Genomic DNA, 20,055 nt, shown 5'->3' with positions numbered 1-20,055 from the left:
GAAGTACTACTTCTTATTAAATGCTCTTTATTTTTATCTACAGCCCAGTATTGCATATAGATCACCTGTCTTTTTAAATACAATAAAGCTATCAAGCGGGTAAACCTCATCGCCTTCCTTCCTCACACCCAAACACAAAAGAGATAGACCAGCAGGCTGCTGCTAGTTTTTAGGCAAATATGCTTACATCAGCACATTTCTGGTTTGATCAGCAGCAGAACTGGCTGATGTGATACTCATTACTTGCCTACAGTTCCACACGTGCACAGATCTTTAGGAAAGCTCTTTAAAAGGCAAGTGTGCAGCAAATCCCTGGACTTTTGCATCCTCGGTAATTTGCTGAAACATTTTATTATGTTCAAGTTAATAACAAATTATATTTTTCGTGAACTTTGTGTTAACGTCGCACTGGATTTCCGTGAAGTGTTTTTAAAGTTCTAAAGACCCAGTTCTAGGTCTTCCAGTTCCTGAAGGAGAGCAGTTTCTTTCTGAATCTTCTCCAACTAGAACAAAAAAAAGCACAAGATGTCACAGAGCTAGCTTATTATAAAATGAAATGAGAATAAACTGCATACATCTTACAGTACCTGATTTTTCTCTAGCTGTTTGCCAGCAGCTGCTTGTTCCTTCAGCTGCTCAATTGCTTTTAGTTTCTGTAAAAACAAACAGAACACACTAATGCAAAAATATTGGTGAACCATGAGTAGAAAAAAGTCTTAGAAGTTCCTGCCCTTGCAATTGCCTGATTTACCAGGAGGCAGATCTCAATATGGAAGACACATTTCATTTAAGCATCTTCAGATGCTCAATCCAGAATTTCCCACCAATAAAAGACATTTCTTTCAAGAACAAAACCTAGAGAATAGAAGCGCTTCTTAGTCTCTGAAACATAAAGACCATACATTAGCTCACTGCAGGGCTGGATCCAAATTCAGAAATTACTCCTCCACTATCACTATATCCCTCTTCACCACACATTTTCCTCAGAAAGCCTGGAATATTAATCCAAACAGAGATGATGAAAAACAGGAGGCAGCCAAGAGAAAAAAGCCCCGATGGATTACGTAGAAATGGGAAAGATTCTCTAGCCTGAACCAAACAACTCCTGTTCTGAAATTATTTAATCCAAGAATTTCCAAGATTGGCAGTAAACTTCACACTCATACCATTTAGAAGTTAGGGAAGAAACCAAAACCACATAGCATTTTCTCAGATCCAAGATCCAATAAAGAAGCAGCCCACACAGCTGCTTTCTAAGCACAAACACCTTTAAGCTGTACCCCTACCCCTCAGCTCTGAGCAGTGGCTGCACATGCAGCAGTATTCATCACAGGAGACTGGAATACTCTTCCATGCACCTGTCAGTGGCTTCTACCCTGTCTAGACGCTACTCTGGTAAGATCTTTAGGACTCCTGGCAAAGGATGACCTCCACTGTTTTAGGAGATGGAAAAGCAAAAGGAAGTTGGTTTACAAATTCAGGAAATGACCATCTGTGTAAATGCTACCCTTACAAGCTCAAGTCACAATCAGACTAGATCTTACAGACCATCTCTTAGAGAAATCTGCTGCTTGTTAGAAAAAAAAACAAACACCCAACAAAAAACACCTCACCTTTTTTAAATTCTTTATCTTCTTGTCAACTTCAGGATCTCCTGATGTAAAGGTAGGGACAGCACTCCGTGGTGCATTCTGTGATGCTGAGCACTGTGTAGATTCCTGGTTTGCTTCAGCTTTGGCCTCCTGTAGACAAATAAGATAAACACATTATGTTGATTGCAAAGGGACTGAAAAATGTCTTTAATCATTTTAAGGAATCCATTTAATAGTTCTTCTTTCACTAGTTTGCTGGTGTACTCCAAAATTTGTGACTTGCTTTGATGTATTGAATTACCTATATATACGCTTTCCACAAAAAGGGGGTTATCTATAACAACTCACATGCTGCATCTTGTTTAACTTCTTGTTTAACTTTCCTCAAGACACCAACTATACATAGCATAGGGAAGCATCAGTAAGGGTGACACGACAAACACATACACAAATATTTTATAAAGTGGTCTGGTGGGTCATTGTATCTGAAGTAAAAGGGATCAAAACCAGCGTAAGAAACTAAAAAAAAAAAATCTTATTTAAAGAAATTATTGCTTCAGAATTTTGTAGAAATTCAAAGGCTAATACCAAAAGCTGATTTTTATCTACCTAGCCAAAGAACAGCAAGCAAAACAGAACAGGCTGTCTTTGATCTGCCCTCATAACATGCCGCAGCCCTGACCTGCTGGGGGACACACATCAAAGCAGAAAGTCTGTTCTTACCTTTCACCAACCATTGAAAAAAAAACCCAAAAACCCAAACCTGTAGAAGATTGTCTGAAGGTCAAAAGTCAGGATTACTTGGTCTTAACACTGATTTCCGCTACCATTCACAGCAACTAACCACAGCTGTTATTTTTAAGTCATCCTTTTGTACCTGCTTCAGTCTGATTAGAAACTCTACCACCCTCCCCACAACTTAACACATGCAAGATGTGTGGAGGGCTCTCAGTGGGACTAACAGTCACTGCCCTGAGACTGATCAGCACCGTTTGTTAAAACTAATTAACATTATCCTTGAAAGAACTACTTTTACAGTACCTGTTTAGCAGCTTTCTTTGCTTCATGCTTCCTTTGATTTTTGAGAGCTGTTTTAGAGAGTGGCTTATCACCGCTTCCTGACTGCGGTTTCATATTCTGAGGTGGCTCATCCTCATGCTGCAGCATATGGAAATTAACAGTTACAAAACCAATACTCCATGTTGGCAAGCGCAACAGTACAATAAACCCAACAGTGATGCTCTAAACCTACTTAAGACAACACCATATGCAAGATGAACCATAAAGGAAGAAGAAAGAAAAACAAACAAACAAAGGAAAAAAAAAAGTTTGTGCCCTTTCAAGTAGCAGAAGACAGTGTGAAAAGGGTTTCAAACTCATTCATTCTCAAGTTTGGATGGGACTATCCTGTATGTCCTAAAGATTTCATGGACTTCTGATAAAATAATCATCATGTTTTCTATCTGGAGCTGAGGGGGGGGCAGGGGGAATAAAATCAAAGAGGAATAAATCAGCACAAAATTACTGAAGCTTGGCATTTTGCTTTTGCTGACAACTTTTAAAACTCAATCTCCTAGTGACAAGAAAGGAAAAACAGGTTGCTGGGAGGGGAAATGGGGTGGGGTTTCTTGGGGGGGGGGGGGCGGTGAAAATGGTTTTTTTAAGGTAACTCTTAAGTGAGGACCTGGATTGTTTTAATGCACATGACAAGATTTCTTGCCCATATAAGTAAACGATTACTTTATTTAATGCATCTTTTCTCTACTACCTCTGCTTGTTGATCATTTGCAAAAACTGACATGAGCATGAGATTCCTCACAAGCCAAACAGCAGTCTTTCCTTCAAAAGCACCAGGCTCAAAATCAAAGCTCTTCTAAGACTTACACATCAAGGGTGCAATTGTTAAATGTCGTTAGTTGCTACTCAGCCTACTTTGAAAATTTGCAGAAAAGAAACTAATTAGACAAGTAGGTCACTATACTGAAACCTGTTTAAACTGCAGCTGACTGGCTAACAATCAAATCTCTTTCTAGCAAGTGAACTTACCTTAAAAAAAAAAAAAAACCAAAAACAGCTGTTAGGAGGACAGTCAAACCACCTGTCTAGCTGGATTTAGACTAGTAAGTCAGGTCACCCAAATCAGAGGTTTCTATCTTAACTAGAGTATCCAATTTCACCATAAAGCAAATTTGCTGTTTATTATTCCAGTGGATGTTGTAGAGAGCATTTTTAAAGTTTGCAAATGACTTTGTAAAAGGAGAGTATTTGGACCAAAGAAATTTCAGTTTTCTAGCATACATTCCTGCAAACAGTGAGCAAAGTGTCAAAGAGCATTATCAAGAAAACCTCCCAAACCCCCCCCAATACTACCATCAGTCTGATTACTCTTCTGATGTGTCTCATTAAATATAGACGGGCAAAGCAAGGAAACAGAACAATTTAGTTCACATATGAAACTGTCTACTTACAAGCTTGGAACTTGTTACAGGTTTGTTTCTCAGGGCTGGAGGTCTATACGCTTGAGCAGGCTTTGGCTCAGCACTGGGCAATTCACTTGGAACTGCCTGGTATTTTACTGCTTTTGCTGGGAACACTCCATCCAAGAAGGGCTGCCAGGAAACTTGCCACATTTCTTCATTTGATGGAACTTCATAGTTGTGTAACAGAGAGCCAGTGTAGTGCCATATCTTGTAACCATTACTGACTCGCAGCCTGGGAGCACAGGTGGCTGTTACAATGTGCTCCCCGTCAGGACACCAAGCAAAGTATGTGGAATCCGAGGCTACTGGTTTGGAAATTAGTTTGTAGTTTTTAACGTCCCACACTTCCATCTGTCCCCTGAGATTTCCAAATCCTGCTAGCACTAGGATATGTCCATGGGGGCTGTAGTAGGCAGCATTGCGAGGCCCAGTTCCAAAATCAAACACAGGGTCACATTTCAGATTAAAAATTGTTGCTTTGGCAGGCATAAAACCATAGACAGCACAGAACTCAACAGAATTGGGGTTCCAAACAACATCATAAATAGGACCATTTTTTGCTAAAGGAAAAGGAAAATATGCAGCTGTTGTTAGGAGACTGTATCTTTTCAGTGTAAGCAAAAATAAAATGAATAGTGATTCTTAACTTCACACTTTGCCAAAATGCTGTGATCTAATTATTGACAGTGAAAATGAATTCTGCTAACAATAGAGGTAGAAACAACATTTTATCTTCTGATAATTTTAGTTAAGGTTTGCAACAATAACTGCAGCCATTCCAAATTACCTCTGTAGGGTCAGCATCAGCACTTTAACAGTAAGCATATTTTTTTCCATGTAAAAAACCTCCTTTTTTTTCCCCCTCGTTATTCAAGTATGATTTCTCAGGACCTTCTCAAACTGTCCCACTGGAAACCTGCAAAAACAGGAGTTTTATACCAGCTGGATACTAGTTCCTCTTTTTTTTAATCTAAGAAATATTGCATAGCTCAGCTTTGTAGAACTAAGAAATATTGATCTAAGTTATCTTTGGACCATGCTCACACACAGTATTTTATAAGAGAGATTTTAAAGTGAGAGAGCACACAAAAAATGGTTTTACACAAAATCATTAAAACTTGGTATTGTTAGACGCTATTCTCGGGGTTGGAACTTTAGGAGATACTGAAGAATGATGAAGTAGTGATGGAAACTCATGTAAAATGTACAGGGGTAAATTAAAACCATAGGTCGTTGTAACTTTTCATAATCTGGGTATCTGCACCTGTATTTCAGATAAGTGCTAAGTGCATTACTGACAAGTCTTAAATCCAGACGTTGACCCAAAATATCAAACTAATTTAAATAATTCATTCCTGCTGTTATTCTAAAGCCTCATTATCTTTAGAAACTAGCCTGTGCAATCACACTGTCTGTGTGTTTTCCCTTTTAAAACTTTCCAGATGACATTAACCAAATCCAACTGCAGAGACAGAGGTCTGACAGAAAATTATGTCTCTGCATGTTTCATGACAGTAGGCAGCTGGAGAGATGAGGGCAGCTTTATACAGGCTTCAACAGCTAAGGCAAAGGCTACAGCATGAGCATGTATTAGTCAAAAGTGAAAAACCCTCTACAAATGCCAGTGTGAAAAAACCTTCAAAACTGGACCTCAAAAGTAACCAGATCATACAAATCCACAGGAAATGAGGCACCACTCACTCTAAGTGCCCACCACTTGCTTTTGTTGGAAAAAAACAGTTTTACAAAACAGACATCAGTTTGTTTTGTTCCTTGAAAAGGAATAGCTAAATTAAATGAAAATTAGCAATAAACTCCCTGTTAAATAAAGATATGTTGGAAATAAATAATTTCAAAGGGCAAAGAAGGTTTTAATAAGCATGTAATTAAACAACTAGTGTTCTCAATCCAGGAAACTGTTCCCAGAGACGTTCTAGATATGGAGTTATAATCCTGATTATTTTTCCCCAGTGAAGTTAGCAACAAAGGGAAACAGGGCACGGTAATTGCTCTCACAAGTTTTGCTACAGAAGGCAAACTGGGGAAGATCTCCCAGTCAGCACTGGTATTGAAAAGAACATATTCACAGTCTCACTATGGTCACTTAGACATAGATAGTCTACATCACCCCATCCCCAGTGTTTCGAAATATTCACAACAAACTAGCCTCTCTACAACCCCAAACAAGACAGGTGTTTATATTAAACAGCAACAGCTTAAAATAATGACAAAATACCAACATAGGGGAAATTAACAAATGGACTTCCAGTTCAAACAAGACACTGAAATTAAGCACATCCACTTGCCTCTCCCCAACATGTCATTTTTATGTCTTAGAACACTTTCCATTTTACAATACAAAATAAAGGACTTCTATTTTCCAATATGCTTCAAAAAATTGTTCTCACTCTGCCCCAGCTCCTTGAGTACACTATCAATTGCACACCTAAAAGTTCAGGTAGGATTATTCTGTTTGGTAACATACCTTCCTGCCCATTTTGGATTCTCAGACACTAACTGGCTTTGTTGTCCATGTGTTTCCTTAGTAAACATACACAATTCCCTTCCTGTGCACATGAACACCCTCCCAAGCAAATTATTTGTATATACTAACTGAAAGTATCATCTTAATGTCAGTGGCAGAGAACACACAAGTATACCAAAGATGACAAGATAATTCAGCTATTAAAAAAACAAAAAAAACCCCCCACACCGCTTTACTCCAGAGTAAAAAAAAACAGTCTGGTGAAGGGTTTTTTTTGTTAATAGTACTTTGATTTTATTTTTTTTTTTAAGATTACTTCATTAAACTAACAAAAAAACACTTCATACATTAAACAAAAGCTGGTGAAACAGCAATTCCCACTATCAAGAGCTGTAATACATTGAAAAAATGCCTGAGAGTGAGAGCTACTTACGCAATTGTACGACCGCACTTTCTCCATTTGTTGCAATGTAGTGCAGAGTTTGCTCTCCGTAGTACGAAGCACCCGTTTTATCAACTTCTGTACTAGCTATTACTAGCACAGCAGTGGCTAATAGAACAGACACGCAGTTACTTTAATACAATTATTGCAAATTATATAAACTATTTCACAAACTACCATGAACAAAGAGAAATTAGTTCAATTATGAATTCTATTTAGTTGCTTACATAACAGTGCCATTATTCTCTTCTGAATTTAATTTCTCCTCAGTGTTAACCCAAACAGAAGGAGTATATTCCTTTCTCAAATGAAAAGTGTAAGCTAAGTCTATTCATCCACCACTGAATTACGAGAAAGTGAACATACTTTTGCAGCCATAAAAAAAAGATACCCATCTAAGGCAGAAACCAAGCAACCTGATCAGTCCTTGAATGAAATGTTTCATCAACAGCTTTTGTATGTATATCTATTTTATCCAAAACTGTGTGCCCACATGTGGTTTCTACATGTACATAATACCTTCCCTGTATTCCAAACAATGTGGGTTGAAGTAAAACAGTTTTTACAAAATTATTCTGAAACAGCTCGTGGCTAACAAATAGCAAAACACACAGAGGACTGTCCAAGTCTTCACAGTTGCAATATGCCTAGGTATATACAATTTTACAGATTAAAAACAGTTTATGCTCTGGTATAATCTTATGTTTACTGTCCAAGTACATTGTCATCACAGAATGCAAAATTAAATTTGAATTTGTTATTCAACTGCAAAATTTACCACCATACAGAATATTCTCAATTACAATATACAAAATCATGGAAGTCAATACAGAAAAGTTATGAGTACTTCAGGGTATTCAGAATTGTAACCTTAACGTTGCACTGGCATTAATGGCTATGTTCAGTATTTATCTGCACATGCAAATTAAATGCAAAACCCACACAGTAAACAAAGTAATTAAATCCAAAATAGGTGGAATACAAAAACTTAAACATAGAGCTATTATACCTTTTTTGTTCCATAGCATTGTCACCTTGTCAGCTTTAAAGAAACTTTTATTGGCTAGTGCAGACTGAGGGCCACCAAAGTTGGGATACTGATAGAGTCTAACAAATGACGGTGCACCTTTACTGCCTGGAACATACACAGCCACCTAAAACAAAGCCATGAGATTTTATTGCAGGCAATATTGTTGGTAGCACAGGGTCTATTCACTACTAGTATGCCGTACTAAAATTACAGTAATTTTTTGAAGAAAACCAAGAAAAAAATTGGAAACATCATCAGAAATACCTTGGTTGGCTGTGCTCCTGGAGATAACACAAAATCATTAACCTTCTGCAAATGCAGTTTATTTGCAATAGTAGCTGCAAAAAAAACCAAAAAAACAAAACAAAGTCCACAGATGTGATGATGTTAATGACAAACCATTTTAGCCTGGATTACTTAACTATACCTTTTTATGGGTCTATATCATGGATAATAAAGAACAGTATATATAATGATAAATGATTATTTTTTTTCCTAGGCAAACAACCATTACCTTCCCATTTCATCACACATTTTTATTTACAAAACCAACCTGAACTGAGCCTAGGTCTGAAATCCAGTATTTAGTATCTGGAAGTTCAATCAGCAAGGAAGCTTCCGAACCCCATGTGAACACAGCTCATGTTTTAAGCAAGGGACAGTGTTCTTCATCTTATCTGTGCTGACTTCAGAGGAAGCAGCATCAGTCACATCCAGGTAACACACACCATTACAGAGAGCTGGAGTTCTCCCCTTGCAACTTTACTGGATGATTCTTCCTGATAGGTGGTGTTCATAAAGGCCTGTTCTGTGCTGAACATTGCCCCTTTCCACAAACAACTTATGGGAAACGCACTTTTAAAAAGTAAACAAAGAGCAGCAACCCACAACCTTATTCCAGCAAGGAAGCCTGCACTGAGCAGCAGACCTCATGCTGGAACAGACATTCCATACTTCCCTAATATAGCTTCGTTAACATCAGTAGGGCTAATTCTCAGGAAACTGCATCTCTCATAGGCTGTATTTTTAGCTCCCAGAACAAATTCTTGTACCAGCTTTATATTTAAAAAAAAACACAAAAAAACCCAAAACCAAACCAACCAAAAACCCACCAAAAAACCACACCACTGTTCTCCCTCCAGTAGTTGTCTTGTATTCCTTTAAATTTTTGTTCTAATTAATTTTTATCTTCCTGCCTTTTTCTTCCCCTTTCTCTTTTCAACCTCTATTGACTCCAAATATTCTACCACTAGTAGTAAATTTCCTTGAAAAAAAATGCTCTAGCTGTACAACTTCATTTTTGCCATAAATTTTCAGTTTTAATAGCTCATTGACAGAATACACACAACCCAAAGAAGTAATCATAGATCACGTTCTCTATTGACAATTTCCTGGATCTCATTAAATGAGAAATGATACAGAATCAGGCCTCTTTAATTAAAAATTAGATGCACTTCATACTAGATAAGTCACTGAAAAGGTAAACAAGAAAGCGAAAACAAACTTCATTAAAACATAATGATTCCGAATTCCAAATTCAAACAGAATGTAGGCAATATTTAAAATAAAAAGCAAGCAAAAGAAAAAATGATGAAAACTTTAAAAAAAAAAAAAACACAGCCAAAACAAGATCTCTCTATAGAATGCAATGAAACATATAGAAATACTTGCGTACCAAAGTTGTTGTTTTCAAAGAAGTGCACTTCATTGTTTACATTCCTGGCACAAATGCTTTCGTCATCTGCCCAGCAAGGACACCTACATTTAAAGAAAAAAATTAGAAACACTGAATGATGCTCATCTTCAGCAGCCTGGGATTTTTTTTTCTTCAATTTTTAAAGCTAAGCAAGTTCAAACATGATACATGTTTCAAATGGACAAATGACATCTGCATAGTAAAAAAATATACAACTAGACTTCGTTATTGTCTCCCCAGCTTTCTCTGTGGTGCAAAATGATAGTGAATTTATACTAAGAAACAACAATTATAACTACATACAAAGATACTTACAAGCACAGATACTTGCTTTCAGCTAGTAGCAGGCAGTATTCTGAAAGCCAACACCACACTAAAAGCTCTATTTGCCCGGATCAGATTTTGGAAACCACATTTCTTTGCAAACAATTAGCAGCTGGAAATGTTATTTACCAGTTCTGCATCTTCTTCTGGATGAAAGATTTTAAACATTTTCCAGTTTTCACATCATGAAGTTGTAGGTTGGGCACCCCTGCTGTGCCATCTTTAGCAGCTGCAACAAAAACAGTAGTGGTCTCTGGGGATTAAATCTGCATCAACATGATGATGTTCTCTCTCATGATTGCAGAAGCAACCAAACATGCATAAACTTCTTACAAGAAGCATCCTACCCTGAGGGACTAAACCCTAGGCTGCTAATTGCTTTACCTATGAACGTAAGTCTTTCTACAGTCTTCCAGTCTACAGAAAGAACTAACATTTGGAAGTATAGGGCTTCTACTCCCCATTACAAGACTAGAACCACCAACACTAACACAGCTTTTTTGATGTGTGTTTTTTAACCAAAATCAAAAGTTGTCCTCTTGGCAAACAATGAAGTTATGTTCTCCACTCCTACATTTTGTTCTCACAAGAACGCAATGCATTTTGTCCATCACTTCGCAGTCACAGCTCTACCTGCAAGCCACATAAAATGGTTCTGCTGGTTTTAAACTCTCTGTACCCTTCTACTCACTCTGGATACTACAGCCTGCCTATTTCCACCAATGATTCAGAACAGACCTCCTAACAGTTCTCTAACAGTCCACAGCTGGCATCAGTTCTGTCTCTTGTGCTGCCTTGTCTTATCCTACAACCTATCCCAGACCACTTCCCACACGCTCAGCTTATGGCCAGCTCGCTCTGTCTAAGGAAGCATTTACATCATCTACTTTAGACACACAACTTGGATGAGACTGAGGCTGTCTAAATCAGGAATATAAACTCCACAGAGAGGCACAGGAGAGAACAAGCCCTCTGGACGATGGAGAACACTCAAGTCAGCTATGCCCAGTGGAGGACATGACTACTTTGACGCAGCTTACAATTTTCCTGGTCTGTATATGAATATATGCTGTTCAAGCAGTTTATATTCATAACACACTCTTTGCACTAAGATCAGTTAGCAATTTTTAGAAACACGTGATTTACTTAATAAAGTAATTGTTAGTATATGAGCTCTGATTTAGTGTTTGTAGGAACAGTCGATACCAGATGCTTTCAGAAGATGGCATCCCTCCCTCCTCCACTATATACTTGATTACCCATATAATTTTCTGTACACTTTCTATACTGCTCATTTAGCCAATAAACACGCTACAATGACAAATCAGGTACTGGAAAGCCTGCAAACCGAATTAAAGTATGCAGTTACTCAGTGTACTTTTACAGCTGGAAAAATACTCACCTGTATAGGCCTGCCATGTTGCCAGAATATTATTCTTTGGTGAAAATTCAAGGCAAACTGCCTTTGGAAGATCAAAGGAACGCAGTAACTGAGCATTGGTGACATTAACAATATTTACTCTGGAACCAAAAGATGACATTTCAATAAAACATGCTTAGAACAGTTAATTAATAGCCAAGGTAACTTTTCATGTATTTGACTCTTCTGGATCTGTCCCAAATTTGGCCAAGGTAACAAAATTAGAAGAGCATTCTTCCCCTCCTGTTTTTACTAAATTTTTGCAAGAATACATTTTAAAACCAGATACCCAAGCATAACAGAAACTAAGTGAAAGCACTGGTCAAAACATAGAACTTATTTTTATCTGCAACATTTAAAGTCTGAACAAGAGGCAAGAAATACTCTAACCATACAGAGTCCATCTACATTCCTACAGTGCTAAAGTTGAGCAACAGCCAACAGAAAGATTCTAACTTAATTAAAACACACATTTATCCCAAGTATTTTTAAAGGTCCTCTATCTATAAGGATACAACTTGTAAGATTTGGGCTTTTTGAGGTTGGGGGATGCAGGGAGACACGGACAATAAAAAGCATAGGTCAGATGGCCGAACAAACAAGGTCAAGTGGCACCTCTGAACACTGTATATTAAAGATCTGCCACATACGGAATCCAAAGTAACAAAAAAGATCACATCAAGATGCATCCAAACCACTGCTGTTCTCAGAAGCTGCATTAGGTGCCTGTTCCTCACCATCTCATTCACTGCTCCCCCTCAAAAATGAAGGAAGATGGACAGCCCCCAAAACAAAGAGGCATGGCAGGACTGGAAATATTTGCCATTTGGAATATATATGGGTACCTGGATATACAATCTGGTTGTTTGAAAAACATTTTTCCCCACAAACATTTTCTGGAAATGGACCTTTCCAATTGACAAAAATAAAGTTTTTAATAAAAAATGAAGTCTGAACATTTTGGAGAACCAGAAGCAACAGCAGAAGTTACAAATCCTACATCTAAGCTACCTACTTTAAAAGAAATGGTTAAATAGTATTACTAAATACTTTTGCACATTTTTTTTAATCTGTTAGTAAGAATACCATCATTTCAGAAGAAGCCTGATCACCTCTTAACAGCAGCAACCCCATGATGCACTCTTATGTAAAGGATGATGTCTAGTGAACTCTATAATGCACCTGCTCTATAAAAAAAGGAAACCTTGTGATGTTTGTACATAAGGTGCATAGACTCTTCATTTTCTGTGACCTTTACTAATAGATTAATCTCAGAAAACCAGGTATTATCATACTGGGAACTATGAACAAAAAAAACCCAAATAAAGCGTATCCAGATTCCATGGGAATGAGTGCATTATAAACATGAGAAAAACCAGTAAATATTTTATCTGATATTCAGGAAACAAAGCCACTAGTGCCAATAACACAAAAATAAACTGCATTTAAAGCATGTATGCAAACACTTGCATTAATAGCAATAGCCTTTACACAGACAAGAGTAAATGGGGCATAACTGATCCAGTTTATTTAATATAAACTATATGATTAATATCATGAAATGCACCAACTTTTCTCCATTGCACCAGGCAAAGAGGGAACCATCCTTGCTAAAAGCAACAGCTTTGCAATTTTTTCCAGAGTCCCTAAAGAAATAAGAAATGCACATCAGTATTCAAACATACTGTGTAAGTTAAGGTATTTTTAACAAAAATACAAATTAACACACCAATTTTCCTGCTGCACTCCCAAGTGGCACTTTGTAACAGTGTGATCTACTCTGCAATTGTTCAATGATTATCACCTGGGCAATGGGAAGTCAGGCAAGCATAAAACCACCAATTTTCTGAACTACTGACAGTAGGAGAAAATTCACTTATGTTTATACATTTTTTAATTCTAGAGTCTACCTTTGCTTTCTAGAAAATTATTTCTTTTGTGCAAAAGATCAAAAATAGTGATAATAACAGTACCTTTGAAATGCTGTGCTCTCTGTGAAACTAGGTGGCCCATTCACCATATAAAGCCCTTCGGATCCTCTCACTGGAAGAGTAAACAAAGAACTACTTGTTTCAAACTTGGAAAATCATCCAAAGCAAAAGCTTCTTCTAATTTGTGAATGTTCAGACCTGCACACGCTTTTCCCCTGCTTGCATTTTAGAGTAAAGGGGAGAGAGGGTTGTAAAGGAAACTCAGAATATAACAGGTACCGAGACACCTGGCTTCTTCCAAAGTGGCTGCAGGATTAAAACACAGGACAGGGGCAGAGCTGAGCTGAGCTGAGCTATCGGCTCCAGCACCAGCTCTGACACACAACCCGCAGGCAACTGAGGCGCCAGTTTGCCGTATAACTCCGCAGACGCAACAGCAACCAGCCAGCGCTTCTCCGGAGCTGAGGACTGAAGTGGAACAACTGCTGCCACTTCCAGCCTCCCCAGACCCACAGCCACGCGATCTGGTCCCCGCTTCAACTGGCACGGCCCTTCCCATGCAGCCTTCCTGATGGGGTCGGTCTACGGATCAGTTCGTCCCTCTGCTACGGGAGCATGGGTGCCAGTGCAAAGAAGGGAGCAGAAGCGCTGCCGAGGGCAGCGGGGCAGGGTGGGACAAAGCCAAACGAGGTGCATGGCAGAGGGGCCTAGGCGGGGGCACCCCTGGACCCCCACCCTTCCCCTGCTCCGGCAGGGCCAGCAACACCAGGCTGCGGGGCCCTGCCTGGCCAGGAGACGAGTATTCCCAAGGATGGAGACCTACGGCCTCTCTGGGCAGCCTGCGCCCATGTTCAGTCTCAGAGTAAAAATAGTTTTCCTTACGTTTAAGTGCAATTTCCTGACTTCCAGTTTGAGTCCATTGCCCATCACCCCCTCACTGGTTACCACAAAACAAGAGCCTGGCTTCAGCTTGCAGGATGACCTCAAACTACAAAAGAGCTGCACCTGCATAAGGAAGGAGGGTGGGACAACAGCTCATCCCAAAATGGCCGATGGTCCTCAGCTCTCAACCCTGCTGCAGGAGGCACCTTCATGAAGCCTAACCTGCAGAAGCTGAAAATTCTCCATCGCTGCAAGAGCTGCATGAGAGTCCTGCACAATGGAGCTCAAAAAGGCTGCCTAGATATTCCCCAAAGTGAGGATTAGCTGCTTAAACACAGGAAGAGCATTTGCCAGAGAAAGATTCTGTTGGACTGATTTTTTTGCTGACATGAGACAGGATTTGCCCTATTGTTAGTTCCAACATTGGAGTTCAACTTGGAAAACAGAAGGCATGAAAGAAATACCAATACAAAATGAGTTTTAAATTTCATTCTTTTCAGGGACATTGCCATGCTTAGGGCACTACAAAACAAAGAAGAAATAAAGACAGATTCATGCAAAACCATGCAGTTGGAGTCGTCATATAGTGAATAAACCACAACTTTTTAAGGTCATTCTATGACAAACATATCAAAATTCAAAGTTAAACCACAAAATGGCCAATTGTTATGTAGGCGTTAGCTGTGTTTTATGGATTTTCCTTTGACACCAAAGATGCCTACTGAGGTGACAACTTTTTACTGTCACACATGACTCAAGAAAGCAGGATCTGTGCTAGCTCAAGCTGCAGGTTCTGCAGCTGTATTATTTCAAGGAAGCGTTAGGGCCAGCAGCGCACGAGACGTCCGACAGCAGAACAGAGCAACACTCCCGCTCGGCCAGGTCAGTCCTTACACGAACCGCGCGATGGAATCCACGTGCAGATGCAGCAACGCCCAGACGACAGCAACATCTGCGACCAGACATCCTTACACTGCCCTTCAGAGCTGCTCTTTTAACTGCCACGTAACCTTACTTCATCTCTCTGTTAGCACTTTAGAAATTAACAAATAGAAAACATTTTAAGCAATAGCTTTTTAGAGTGGAGAAAACGCTGTTTTGATAGGTTTCAAATCCCCACCTGCTCTATAGCCCTGTACTTCACTGGGGGCACACCGTGCCCCCGACACACCTCAAGGGTACGTTTTAACAGCACTTTAAATACGACCCATGAGCTTCGCACCCCTGCCTTGAGCCTGTTTTCCAGGTCCTCCGTCAGACTCCCAAGTTAAGACCCACATTTACAACGGATCATCGACAGTAGCGAGGCGTCCAAAATCCACCCCGAACAACTGCAGCCCCCCGATACACCCCAGCGAGGACAAAGGTGCGAGTGTTCAAATCTTAGAAACACAGGAAAGGAAAAACGCGCGTCCCTGATGCTAGGGACAACTTAAAAAGCAGAAGAGAGAGAAAAGGAAGAAGGACTCCCAAGACAACTCCACAGAACGCGGCGACCGGCCCGCAAAATGCCGCGAAGACGCTTCAGCCAGCTACGAGCTCCCGCCAGCTGCTCAGCGGTTTGGGAGGCCCCGCTACGCCGGCCCCGCGTCCTGCCGGCCCCCGCGGCTGCCACCGCCCGCGGGCGTGCCCGCGAGGCGAGAACACGGCGAGGCGAGAACACGGCCCGGCGAGGCCCGGCCCCCGCGGCCCCGCCGCCGCCACCCGGTCCCGCCGCACCTGCCAGCAGCGGCGCGGGGGGCGCCATCTTGGCCCGTCGCGTGCAGCTTCCGCTTCCGGGCGAGCGGCGGCGCGGCCGCCCCAGAGACGTCCACGTCGCGCGGGGCGGTCACGGTGACGCGCGGGGCGGCCGCTTCCGCCCGCTGCCCCGGAAGCGCCGCCGCCGGCGGGCGCGCGGGTTGGCGGCGGGTAGGCGGGCCCCGCCCGCCGGCCGCGCGCGTGTTTCCGGCGGGCGGTGCCGCGCGGTGCTGACGCTGGCAGCGGGCGGCGCGCGGACCCCAGGCAGCGCAGCGGCGGCGGCGGCGGCGGCCCGGGCCGGCCGGTCGGTCGGTCGCACCATGGTGGCCAAGCAGCGCATCCGCATGGCCAACGAGAAGCACAGCAAGAACATCACGCAGCGCGGGAACGTCGCCAAGACCTCGGTGCGCGGGGGGCCGGGGGGCGGCGGGGGCCGGGGGCGGCGGGGGCGGCGGGGCGGGGGCCCGGGGTGACGGCGGTGCTGTGCCCGCAGAGGACGGCCCCGGAGGAGAAGGCGTCGGTCGGGCCCTGGCTGCTGGCGCTGTTCATCTTCGTGGTCTGCGGATCAGGTGAGCGGGCGGGCCCCGGCCCCCTCCCGGCCCCCTCCCGGCCCCCCGCCGGCGGCTCGGGCCCCCGAGGAGACCCCGCCGCCCCCGCGGGCGCTGCCCCGGCGAGCGCTCGCCTCCACTCCCCGCTCCTCCTCCGCTCTCTTGCAGCCATCTTCCAGATCATCCAGAGCATCCGGATGGGCATGTGAGGGGCCCGGCGCCGGGCGAGGCCCGTCCGCGCCCCCCCCCGCCACCCCCCAGCGCTGCCATGAACTGTCCCCCCCCGGCCGGCGCCCCGTCAGCCCCGGTTCGTCGCAGCGGCTGCCCAGGAGCGGGTGCTCGGCATCGGCCGTGTCGCATTCCAGGTCCCTTCACGAGTCATTCCGAGTTTTCTAGCCCGTGCCACAGTGCCTTGAACAGCACCCCGTGTATAAAGCAATAAAATTACACTGTTGATCTACAATCGTGGACCTGCTTATTCCAGTGAAGTATACGGTCATGCTCTCTGTAGATATGTTAAACTGTACGCAATGTAGATACTTCGGAATAACTGACATCTGTTGTAAACGCCGGTCTCGAGATCCGCTTGAGTCTCTGTATAGCTGGAAATGGTTTTATTTAAAGTCGGGAGCCAGGATCTTTTTAGCGGCCGGAGTACCAACCCGAAGCATGCTCTTAGTGAAGCAGTTGGGCCGTGCGGCGTCCTGTAGCTTCATCGTCCTCTCTGTACGCGTAGAGTAGTCTTACTGCAGCATGTGGCAGTGCGTTAGCGCTCAAACGCTTATCACGACGGGAAACTTTATCCTATACCTCTTGTCCCAATAAATACGAAACGCTTGTTTGTATAGAGTTAGTGGGTGTTGCTTAATTAGAAACCGGCATGACCGAGCAGCAGCTGTTTCTGACATAACCCGATGCTGAAGTTTCACAACTGCCGAGCGGCGCAGGCCAGAGCTGCTGGCTTACTGAGCCTCTCCTGGCCGCGGGCCGCGGCTGTGCTGTAAATACTTCTTGGACAACTTTCAACAAGTGGTGATAGTTTTAAATTTTAAGATGTTGTGTGGGAATGTTTCGTGCAGGCACAGGGACCCTGCCCCTCCTGCCCACAGTTCTGCTTTTATGTGCAGCATCTGCAGAGTGTGGTATGTCTTGCAATATATATATTTAATCCTATTTAAGGTAAATCCTGCTTTCAACTCGATTTCATCTAACGATGGATCCAGTACTTAACTGCTTCCCTATGGATGATCACAGTTCCTTCTTAGTGATGCTGAAGCAAAAAAAAAAAAAAAAAAGCCCTCCTTACATCTGTAGAAGGCTGTAACTTGAGATCGCAGTGGAAAATGCTGCTATCGATCATATTTTGTTGCTGGTGGCCCAGGCTTTGCGCTGGCCTCTTGCTGTCTGTGGTGGTAACAGAGGCAGTCTGAAATCGGTCTGCTGTTATACGCTGTTGCTAAAGGAGGATTTCCTTTTTTCAGGTTTCTTAGCAGAAGATAAATTTAAAATCTAGTTACGCTAGAAGTAATAGAAAAAAGTTTCTGTAGAGATTAATTAAATGCCTGTTAGCCATGAAGGAGCAGATATTTTGTATGAGTTGTCATATTTCCATACGAGATCATTGGGACTGGTGTAAACCAGCGCGGCCAAGAGCATGCCCCGGAACCGAGCCGTACAAGGTAACATGCATTCCTTGTTCTCGGACGCTCGTATTTTGTAAGTGGCGGTGGTGGGAGGAAGTATGTATAACCTCTGATTTTAAATAAAGTTCTTTTCAAATGCGAGTTGTGTTCGTTTTGAGGTTGGCAAAACGGTGCCTTATGGGGTGTTGAAACTAGGCCGCTTCACCCTGACTGCAGCTTAATTAGCTTCCTCCCCAAGAGGAGCCCCTTTGCCACAGGCAACCCCCCTGATCGGCTGTTCAGGGGTCTGGGCCGTGCTGGTGCCCTGGTGCCGGTGCTGGTGCCAGCACTGTGGTGCCTCCGAGCTGTCAGCTGCAGGGGCTCCAGCTGCGGAAGCGACCCGGTGCTGCTGCCCTTCCCCTCGGGGACCGGCCTGTCTCCCCATAGGGGTCTGGCAGGTGTCTGTTCTCTGGTCCCTGGGGCTGCAGCAGTGGCCTGGGGGGTCTGACCGGTTCCCGCTTCTACAGGAGATGTTGGCTTTCACAGCACAGTAATGATGGCGCTTACGCAGCCTCACCAGGGGCTGAGGTGACCTGAGCGGTCCTGGTGGTTTTTACTGAACTTTGAAGAACAAGGTTGTAGGAGATTTGCTTGCTTTGGTGCAAATACAGAATGCACTGGTGTTTGTGGTGCTTTGCCCATGAAGTAGCTCAGCGTGCTTTTTCCACCCCTAGCATCGCTGGACTCAGAAGAACAGAAGCACATTGTTAGTCACATGTAAATAAAGGGATGTGCAGCAGCTGCTTTTGTTGTAATTGCAGTGTGAACAGCAATCCTTGTCTGACAGCCCAGGGGCCAGCGATGGCCTCCATCAGATAATTTGCAGTTTGGCACATCGTGCCACTTGAAAAGCACTGTTGGATTGAAACCAAAGTGTTCTGGGGGTGTTCTACATTGAAAAGTGGTGAAAGAGTAGTTACAGCCAAGAACAGGCAATTGCACAAGGGACGAGAAGGATCCGTAGCTCACAGCTGCTTTTGCGATGAGCTGACAAAACAAGAACGAGGTTGTTCTGCAGGTGATGTGGTATTAAATATCTGGAAAATGCAGTTAGGAGAGGGATACGGCGAAGCGCTGTAGGAGCTGCACAATGAGGAGCATCTGCTTTGCCTGTGCCCAGCGGCCAAAGGCCCTCAGGAGCGTCTCTGCTTCCAGGCGTGTTCTCATAGTCCTCACAACAAGGGACTCTGCCCCAGCAGCCAGGACAGTGAAGGGCAGCTCAGTCGTTTACTGGGACAAGGAGAGGAAACGGTGGTCCAAGGTGGGTTGCTGAGACCTGAGGTGCGCATAGCTTATCCTTAGAAACTGCCTTGAGCGATGTTCGCTCTAAGGTGACAGTTGAGGGGACGCTGATATCCTAGGTTAGTCCTTCCAAGCAGTGGGTCTTTATTTTACAAGCGCTTTGCATGACGCTGGAAAAGCGCCTTGACATGAGCACGTGAAACTACTACAAAATTTCCTTTGACCATTAGGCTCTATGTGCTTAGAAAGATCCAACTGTGTGTGACACGACACAACTTGAAAAGACAAAAAAAAGAAAGAGAATAACCCCCTGCCTTGTTTCTAGGCTCCTGTGAGCAGCAGATGCTCTTTGGTGGCTGTGTAGCAAGGAAGACGAGCCATCGGTGGAGGATGCTCAGGTTAGGGAACATTTAAACAAACTGGGTGTATGTGAGTCCATGGGACCCGACAGGATGCACCTGTGGGAGAGATTCCTGAGGACTGGAAGAAAGCTAAAGTCATGCCTATCCTCACGAAGGAGGAGGAGGAGGAGCTGGGAAACTGCAGGCTGGTTCTCCTCACCCC

At 43.1% G+C, this 20,055-nt stretch overlaps 2 protein-coding genes across 6 annotated transcripts; one reads left to right on the top strand and one right to left on the bottom strand.

Annotated features, from left to right (window-relative positions):
• Positions 1 to 10: 10 nt before the first annotated feature.
• EIF2A (eukaryotic translation initiation factor 2A) lies at positions 11 to 16,085 on the bottom strand. 5 transcript variants are annotated; one of them, XM_075031174.1, is made up of 15 exons: positions 16,002 to 16,026; positions 15,177 to 15,315; positions 13,443 to 13,512; positions 13,041 to 13,115; positions 11,452 to 11,570; positions 10,179 to 10,278; positions 9,705 to 9,787; positions 8,294 to 8,367; positions 8,009 to 8,153; positions 6,991 to 7,107; positions 4,061 to 4,632; positions 2,634 to 2,750; positions 1,614 to 1,742; positions 588 to 653; positions 11 to 503 (listed from the first exon to the last, which is right to left on the bottom strand). In XM_075031174.1, exons 2-15 carry the CDS (start codon positions 15,232 to 15,234, stop codon positions 438 to 440), a joined length of 1,791 nt encoding a protein of 596 aa, XP_074887275.1. In that variant the 5' UTR covers positions 15,235 to 15,315; positions 16,002 to 16,026; the 3' UTR covers positions 11 to 437. The 5 variants fall into 5 exon arrangements, with proteins under 5 accessions (XP_074887275.1, XP_074887278.1, XP_074887277.1 ...); XM_075031177.1 differs by lacking the exon at positions 15,177 to 15,315 and having other exon boundaries at positions 16,002 to 16,085; XM_075031176.1 differs by lacking the exon at positions 16,002 to 16,026 and having other exon boundaries at positions 14,406 to 15,975.
• Positions 16,086 to 16,223: 138 nt separating this feature from the next.
• Positions 16,224 to 18,351, top strand: SERP1 (stress associated endoplasmic reticulum protein 1). The gene is made up of 3 exons (XM_075031180.1): positions 16,224 to 16,423; positions 16,513 to 16,588; positions 16,736 to 18,351. The coding sequence occupies exons 1-3, from the start codon at positions 16,340 to 16,342 to the stop codon at positions 16,774 to 16,776; spliced, it is 201 nt and encodes a 66-aa protein (XP_074887281.1). The 5' UTR covers positions 16,224 to 16,339; the 3' UTR covers positions 16,777 to 18,351.
• The last annotated feature ends 1,704 nt before the right edge of the window (positions 18,352 to 20,055 follow it).

Source organism: Buteo buteo, chromosome 7 (genome assembly GCF_964188355.1).
Source record: "Buteo buteo chromosome 7, bButBut1.hap1.1, whole genome shotgun sequence".
Classification (NCBI taxonomy): Eukaryota; Metazoa; Chordata; class Aves; order Accipitriformes; family Accipitridae; genus Buteo; species Buteo buteo.
Note: the sequence above shows the minus strand (reverse complement) of the source record. Positions and strands in the feature narration are given on the sequence as shown.

Coding starts and splice junctions, on each gene's coding strand:
- EIF2A (XM_075031174.1), bottom strand. CDS start 15,234: ATGTTGCTGTCGTCTGGGCGTTGCTGCATCTGCACGTGGATTCCATCG. Junction 10,279..11,451: donor AACATGGCAGGCCTATACAG/GTGAGTATTTTT, acceptor TTTTTGTTGCAG/CTGCTAAAGATGGCACAGCA. Junction 4,633..6,990: donor AAGTGCGGTCGTACAATTGC/GTAAGTAGCTCT, acceptor CTTTTCCTTTAG/CAAAAAATGGTCCTATTTAT.
- SERP1 (XM_075031180.1), top strand. CDS start 16,340: ATGGTGGCCAAGCAGCGCATCCGCATGGCCAACGAGAAGCACAGCAAG. Junction 16,424..16,512: donor GGAACGTCGCCAAGACCTCG/GTGCGCGGGGGG, acceptor CTGTGCCCGCAG/AGGACGGCCCCGGAGGAGAA. Junction 16,589..16,735: donor CTTCGTGGTCTGCGGATCAG/GTGAGCGGGCGG, acceptor GCTCTCTTGCAG/CCATCTTCCAGATCATCCAG.